The 7,933-nt window shown below is 40.5% G+C and overlaps 2 protein-coding genes across 4 annotated transcripts; one reads left to right on the top strand and one right to left on the bottom strand.

Moving 5' to 3' along the window:
* Positions 1–449: 449 nt before the first annotated feature.
* On the top strand, positions 450–5,258 carry RB195_001637 (uncharacterized protein; the record flags this gene model as incomplete). Of its 3 annotated transcripts, none has more annotated exons than XM_064198525.1 (7): positions 450–538; positions 1,488–1,493; positions 1,847–1,867; positions 1,899–1,965; positions 4,558–4,700; positions 4,787–4,923; positions 5,200–5,258. In XM_064198525.1, the coding sequence occupies 7 exons, from the start codon at positions 450–452 to the stop codon at positions 5,256–5,258; spliced, it is 522 nt and encodes a 173-aa protein (XP_064054405.1). The 3 variants fall into 3 exon arrangements, with proteins under 3 accessions (XP_064054405.1, XP_064054406.1, XP_064054407.1); XM_064198526.1 differs by having other exon boundaries at positions 4,772–4,923; XM_064198524.1 differs by lacking the exons at positions 450–538; positions 1,488–1,493; positions 5,200–5,258 and having other exon boundaries at positions 1,855–1,965; positions 4,772–4,952.
* Positions 5,259–5,299: 41 nt separating this feature from the next.
* Positions 5,300–6,987, bottom strand: RB195_001636 (uncharacterized protein; the record flags this gene model as incomplete). Its single annotated transcript, XM_013442814.2, has 5 exons — positions 5,300–5,363; positions 5,419–5,588; positions 6,360–6,455; positions 6,530–6,696; positions 6,822–6,987. The coding sequence occupies 5 exons, from the start codon at positions 6,985–6,987 to the stop codon at positions 5,300–5,302; spliced, it is 663 nt and encodes a 220-aa protein (XP_013298268.2).
* Between the last annotated feature and the right edge of the window lie 946 nt (positions 6,988–7,933).

The following is a 7,933-nucleotide window of genomic DNA, read 5'->3' as shown; positions in this document are numbered from 1 at the left end:
CAATTAACATTCCAAAAACATGGGTTATCATGCAATCTCCTGAAAGAAAACTATTCCCGAAGAAATAAGCATGCGTTCCAGTTTGGCTGATATCAACAGTAAGCACAAGTTTTGTGATAAATTACAAACAAATTAAGGTGAAACGGGTCTCAACACGATGTAGTGAGCGCAATTACGAAAAATGAAGCGATTTTGCAGGATTCTTCTTCCTTGTAAAAATTCAATTCTGCTGCACTTGGCTGCATACAAACGCACAAAATAGGAGATTTTATAAATGACAGAAATTAGCAACTTGATACCACTCTATCACACAACTACTTACTGCAGGATTGAATCAAAATGATCCACAGACCTGGAGCAAACATGCCAGTGGCAGCAACATACATGTGATGACGACCTGGTGCGCACCCGTCTTCACCGTCCTATCCTTCGCTAATCACTAATAGAACATGGAATATTGGCTAATGATCGATGACATAGACGGAAAGAGTGGAATGCGTGCTGCTCGAAAAAGTCGGATGCCAATCGGTCCTGTTCGGTATTCCTGTCTGTTCAAAGAAAAAAAAAACCCAGCGCTTTCTATAAAAAGCTGGGAAGCGAATGCTAATCCTCTAAGAGAATGTTAGGGAAGAAGACTTTGCTGCTACAGCGCAAAGAATTCCATCCAATCGAAGAGGAACGAGATTTTCGAGAAGGAATAAGTACAAATTCGATAAAGGTCCACAAAACATTAGTCATCCATGCCGGAAACTATGACTAAGCCGTGAAACCATTGTATAATTAGATAACAACAACGGTTCGAATTGTTTTGAAATCGAGACGAAAGTATGCAATTGCGTTTTTAACGATGAATATTTTTACGCTGAAATGGACCTGATATGTTACATGTATGCAAGAGATGCAAATTTGAAAACGATGCTACAGTCGGCGCAAGAATCCTCTACCATGGAAGCAACAATACGCTTTCGGAGAAATGCAATAACAATACGCAAAGGAGAGATAAAAAGATGTGAAATCAAGGAAGAGTGTTGTTGTTCCCATCGGACGCGTCACGGTCGCCCGACTAAACATAAGTGTTGACGAGTATGTGCACAACCGCACCCTGGCAAAGTATGTTAACCATTGCCTGTACGTCTGCTTATGGAAGAACTCATATCGCAGAGGGACGAAGGAATAAGTCGATGAATCAGACCAAGTGCTAAAGTGCTACGAACATTCCAAATGACATAAGCAGAGAGTCTGAGGAAGAAAGGAAAAAATACGCCAGGTTGAATACTTAAAAAACATTTCCGTCCCGCTCATGCGTGGCACGAAACCAATTAGATCTGTTTGCACGTGTTCAACGGGGAATAACTATTGATTGGTTGTTTAATCGTATGTTTTTAAATCGCAACAGTTAAAACAGACATTGGCCGGGTGCTCAATCTTCGACACGGACGGTGCCAGTGCATTGTCAGGAACTGCTGCTAATTTATCGCGTCTTTTAGCTTAAGGTAAGATGAGCTTAACTTCTATCTTCAGTGTGTTCAGATGCATAAGTCGGCAGTTTTATACCGTTAACGGTACGCTCTTCTTACATTGTATCCGAATTTTTCGCAGCAAGAAGTTTGCACGTGTTTTAATGATGGCATACAGCATTCATAGCATGCGTGGCACGAAACCATTCGTAGAATAATAAATGTAGAATATCGATCGTGATCTATCCGTGGTCTTTTTGGAAAACTCGTTTCCTATAGAAAAATGTTCTTTCCGACTATTTCCACTGACGAATATTATCAAAAAGTCATCATAATCCTTTGAATACTATTCTTTGTAATGTGATCACGATGTAAGGATGACATTTTAGCAGTAATTATGTGGACAGGAGGTGCTCTTGAGAAATATGTACGTGATTTAAGTTGTTATATCAAATCATGTTTGGATGGTCCTGAGCCTATAGAACAAAAATCGACGGATAACATACAAGTATGCAAGTTTCCGAACTTTATTTACTTTATATAATTCTATGTTTATATACGCTATCTACTTCATTTACAATTCAAATTGTACTATTGAGGGTACAAATAAGTTTTAATGTTTTTCTTTTGTAACTTTGAAGCTTTCTTCAAAAAAACCGGTATAATGGAAGTATTTTCCATCGTTAGCTACGGTTTTTTTTTTCATCTTTCAGGCGCCATACGGACCCCGAGTTGGAAAAAAAAATACCTCCAAAAAATCTTTGGAGGTGACCCAAAGCGACTTCATTTACAATTCAAATTGTACTACTGAGGGTACAAATAAGTTTTGATGTTTTTTTTGTAACTTTGAAGCTTTCTTCAAAAAAGCCGGTATAATGGAAGTATTTTCCATCGCCAAGGATCGGTCTAATTTTTAGCTTCTTCGTAAGAAGTGAAGCGCAGCCCGCCCAGATTATTGGTCAGCGACCGAGAGAAGTGATAGTCGGAATGAGCAATGTGTGGTGAATACAGCGGGTAGAATAGGACACCCCATCGAAGCACCTCCAAAGTATCTTTGACGAATTTTACGACACACGGCCCAGTATTGCCCATGTTCGACTGTCTTAGAATCTTGGCATGTTGGAATGTAGTTCAATTGATTTCGTATCGTATCACGTGCATGTTGTGCGGTGACGATTATATAGGGAGTTAGTATACTATCCTACGAGTCCGAGATCACAGCATGCAGAACACTAGAGGCATTTTGGATCACCGATAAAATCCAAAAATGAACAGGAAGGATGAGTGCAATCGCGATTGCGATCACAAACGAACTACCCCCATATCAAGACCTATACGGGTTTTCATCTACGGGACGGGCCGTGAGGTCCCTAAAAAAAAACCTTTGTGACTCATAGTTGTGGTACGTGGTGGTCTGTAGCGTAACCAGACCTTGTAAATGAGGTAAGTACCAGCTGATGTGCTGCTGTTTTGGTTTACCTATCGTTTGAATGTTTTCTGAGATGAGGTGCTTGAGAGGATAAATCACTGATGGCTTTGATTTAATTTAATTGACTGCTTTGATTTAATCCTCAGCTCAATTGTGTGAACTGTTGTTGGTAACGTTCACCAGTTATGGTTTCGTTAGGTTGGTGTAGCTCATAGCAGATCACTCCGAGCTGGCCCCACCAGATCCACAGCATTAGCTTCTTGAATATTCGGTTTGGCCGTTGAAGTTGATGCATGGCCAGGCTGACGCTGCGATTTTCTGCGCTCTGGGTTGTTGGTGTGGATCCATTTTTCGTGGCCAGCCATGACTCGGTGCAAAAAAAAATCCTTCCGATTTTGCCTTCGGAGCAGTTGTTCGACGTCTCTTGGCTTGAGGTCATACGAAACCCACGTTTCTTGATTTCCCACCATACTCATGGACTTGAGACGGCTTGAAATCGCCTGTTGAGTCACTACCAAGGTTTCAGCGAACTTCCCTTGAGTTTGGCATGAATCTTGGTCTAATAAGGCCTCCACCTCAGCGTCTCTAAACTTTACAGACCTCCCTAGGCGTTTTTTTTTCTTGTCGCTTGTGTCTAAATCGTCACTTTTGAAACACCGAAATCACTGCTCACATGTTTTATTGACCGAGCATGTTCTCTATATTCTTCAAACAACAATCGATGTCCGCAAGCTGCATTTCTTTGAAATTAAAACAAAAAAGCAGCGCTCCCCGCAAATTGTGCTTTGTTGGCACAAAGGTGATATAGGGTATAAACAAAATAGATTGTTTACATATCAGCAAAATGACATATATCTTTGGAGAGAAATCACGACGCCTTACATGCATATAGCTGCTAGATGCTCCGATGCGATTTAGTGCTAGTTACGCCATCGTTTGTAAATCCCTTAAAACTTATTTGTACTCTTAATAATATCTTTAAGGTATGCTATATGGCAGTGGGGAAAATTATCCCGTTACTACCCGTTAGAGTGCATCTGCATTTCGCATTTCGCAACTGCGTTTCTGTGACGCGTCCACCGCAGCTCACACGTTCCCGCTGCTTGAAACGCAAGCTCAATTTTCCTTCCTGCATTTCTACGTTGAACGTGCATTGTGCTGTGCGTCAGCAAAGAATTTCGACATTGAAAAAAAACTCGTCCAAACTCGTCCACAATAGTCTGCTGCGAAATTCTCAGAAGCGCTATTGAATTATCGATGCAACAAGTAACTGGCACCTTTCGCAACGCCTAAAAAATGCACTGATTTATATTGCCGACCATAGCACTTAGCGAAAAACGGGCTCCACCTCTTCAACTCCTTACGGTGGGCACGCGTGTTTTGAGCAACTACAAACATCAAAAACAATCATTTTCGCAGATTTGATGTGGCGTAGCAGATTCTACCAAGGTCTATCCTATTGCCCTTAGCTGCGATGTTTCTTTTTTGGTTAAAAAAAGGTTACTTCTCTAGATTCCATTCCTATTTATAGAACGGAATAACCAGCCACATCATTGTCTAAGCTACTTTTCCTTATATTCGAGGGCTATTCGTTGCCGACATAAAAATTCGATTGATAGAAGTAGACAACTTGGCAATCGTACTTCAAATATCATTGATTGATAATTGAAGGTAATCAATGACACCACTAGATTCGCATTGTCAATAGACGTCTCTTTGTACAAACCGGAAGAACTCCGGGTTCACCTCACCGGTCGAGACCTCATCATTGAAGGAAATCAGGAAAAGCCTGGTGGCGCTGGATACATCCAAAGGTGGTGTCTCTATATGAGGAGAACGTCGTTGTCTCGTTTATTTACTTACTTATTCTCTCACCAAATTTTAGATCATTCTTGCGCAGATGGACTCTACCTGATGAAGTGGACTTAGACGCAATAGACATAAGTCTTAACGAATTTGGATGCCTATCGGTTGATGCAGCAAAAACCGGCCTCCATATGATGAGAAGAGAACTGCCGATCAGGATTTATTCAAGAAGTGAGGAAGAAAAAACAGTGTTGGCTTAAACAGCATGTTGTACTCTCTCACTAACAGCACGTTATGTCCCCTGATTAGGATTTTTTGGAATTTTCTGTTGTGTTATACTCCTTTCAAAGAGACTGAGTTATGCACGTTTGTTTCTTTTATTCAATTATAACAAACAGCATGAAATTAATGATACATCTCTAAATTTGAATCAACTTCTTACCTATCAAAGACAAGCTAGTAACGTACAGTAAAGAGCACCGATATCCGAAATTTGGTGGTTTTCAGGTCAACAGTCAGGCAGTGATTTACCCAGTCTTTATCCAGCTGGTAACTTTAGAATTTGAGTGACACGTCATAACTATGAAACATCAACATAAGAAGATCCTCATTTCATCAGTGTAATTGCAGCCAGAGTAAACAAAGTACTTATAACAATGAAAGCCAATTCCCTGCAAATGCCGAATATTTTTTGTTCAAAGAAAAACCAAACATAAAGGTACAAACCTGTTGCTTGGAAACTGATCAATGTCGAACTCAACCTCCACTAAAGGATTTGCGGAGTCATGAGTCTGCTTTTGAAGCGTTTTTATTGCATGTTCCACAGCAGCTGCATCACCTTCGAAGAAAAATCTCACATCTGGAGGGCGAGAGAATTTGTCCGGAGCAGCATGAACCTAAAAAAGGCTGAAATAGTTGGAGAAGAAATCCTGTGCTACCGCATAGATTCATAATTAGTCAGTAAAGAATATGTTGAACAGGGTGACTGCGATGCGCTTGTCGCAGCGCATGCTTTTTCTCTGCTTGAAGGCATCACCCTACGAATCTGGGGTAGTACGGGTTTCAGGTGGGTTATGCCTGTACGGGGTCGTAGATTGTGGGGAAGAGGGTGATTCCGTTCATGTTCAGTGTGTAAAAGGGCGACCCCGGAACGTTTTTTCTATTGCAACCACCCTTGCGCCGGAACGATCGAAGCCGTGTTTTCCGAGCCGTTTTTTACGGTAATTAAGAAGAAATGGACGGAATCACCCTTCTATCCACAGTACACAACCCCGTATAGGCATAACCAACCTGAAATTCGCACCATCCCAGATTCCTGGGATGATGCCTTTAATGCACACTCCCTTTTTCCTTTCCTTAGCCAGCAAAATTTGTGAAATACATTCGGCGCCATCTAATTGTATTTTATGGAATATTAAAAGTTATGTTCGAGACGTCATTTAAGTGTAAACTCATGTTTGCGGCAGTCTATGTGTAATTTTATGAAAAACGAAAAAAAAAAACGCTTATGTCTAGGAAATGTGCATTTTGTTTAAACTTAGCAGATAATAATATGAGTTAATAATAACATGAGTTCTTATAGCAGTTGAAACAAATAAACAGTTGTAAATATGATCGACTGATTGTGCTCTATCTTTTTGAAATATAGTAAAGGAAGAAAAGCATACCCAATCCAACAACGCCTTTTTCATTAATTGTTCCGTAGCGGAATGTAGATAAACATTGCCAACTTCGAAATGTGGTTGATACACTATCGTTTTCACCTACAACAACGACAACGACCAAAGAATGGAGCAAAACACAAAATAATGTGACAAAAATAATGAGAACTGCATACCTTCCCAAGTAATAAATATTTTTGCACGAATTCCTCCCAAGATATAGGTGGAAGTTTCTCGTTTAGACTCCGATGCTCATTTCGGCGCCGATACAATAATAATGCATGTGCAGAAAGCCACATACACATCAAACATCCTCCTAGGGCATAAGCTCGCCGAACTTTCGCTACAAATAGAAGTCGAGCAGCAATTTCAATCATTACTCTAGAAGAAGAGAAGTAGACGTAGGAAACAAACTAACAAGAGAAATGTATATGACAATAACCTTTCATAAATACACAAATCAATTACCGCTGTCCTTCTTATCATCGGTCTCATTCGGTCGTGACTGAGCTGTCGAAGAACACTGTCTTAGAGGAACAGTTCGTATTTGAAAACATTTCCCGGATAAATTCGGAAGGTTCGTGCTACGAGCTGTTAATACAGATGCTCGACGAAGAAGAGCGACAATATGCATCTGAAGTACAAAAGGAAATAGTGCTACGTAAATGAAAATATGAGGAATTGACGCAAACGATTTACAAAGATTCACACTTCATTCATAGGATCCACAGGCTGTGAAGTAGTGCGCTTAAAGGCATTACTCCACGAATCTGAGGTGGTACGGATTTCAGGTGGAGGTCTTTAACATTCCCTTTTCCTACTTCGCCCCAATATTCACGAATACTGCCTTCTTGCCTTTTTTTTTTGCTCTCAGCCTCATTTTGTTACTGTAGTATCTAGACAATGTATTGTTTGCTTGTGACAGTACTGTATTTTGAGTAGATGTGACCAAATTGACTTGGCTTAAAATGTGGCATAAGTCCATGTATGCAATCAAACCAGATCTTATGAAGTGCTTCAAGAGGAGAGACCTGTTTTTCTTATGTCTCCATACGAAGGGACTGGAGAACGTGACTCAGAGATTGCCACTATTTGTAGGCAAAGACCGGGTCACAATCAAAACCTGCCTCCTTTTGAAGAATCTTCTACTAACTGCAAAGAAAAAAAGGTGATTTGGCACCTTCGAAATCCGATATGGACTGAACTCATCGCAACGTATTTGTGACTATAGCAGGGCAGATGAAACGAATGTAATAAATCAGCTCTTTTACGGATAGGTGGCAGTGAAGATTAACACAGGTCATTTCTACACGAATTTTGAGAAACATCGGCATTCAGGAGAAAAAAAAACAAGAACCAGATTAACTGAACCCCATAGCTTCAAACCATTCTGGACTCAACTGGAGAGATCCAGTAAACGAAAAAGGGAAAACAAATATTACTAGCTTCTCTAACAAAAACTTACAAAAGGCTACCAACACCTAGGCTTGCAATGGCCCTCATTTGACCACCCTCGAATATAGTCGTCATTTCCAATGCTACGCAGTCGCCCAACACGTGACCACACGCCTAATATTTTC

This window comes from Necator americanus, chromosome IV (assembly GCF_031761385.1).
Source record: "Necator americanus strain Aroian chromosome IV, whole genome shotgun sequence".
Classification (NCBI taxonomy): domain Eukaryota; kingdom Metazoa; phylum Nematoda; class Chromadorea; order Rhabditida; family Ancylostomatidae; genus Necator; species Necator americanus.
Note: the sequence above shows the minus strand (reverse complement) of the source record. Positions and strands in the feature narration are given on the sequence as shown.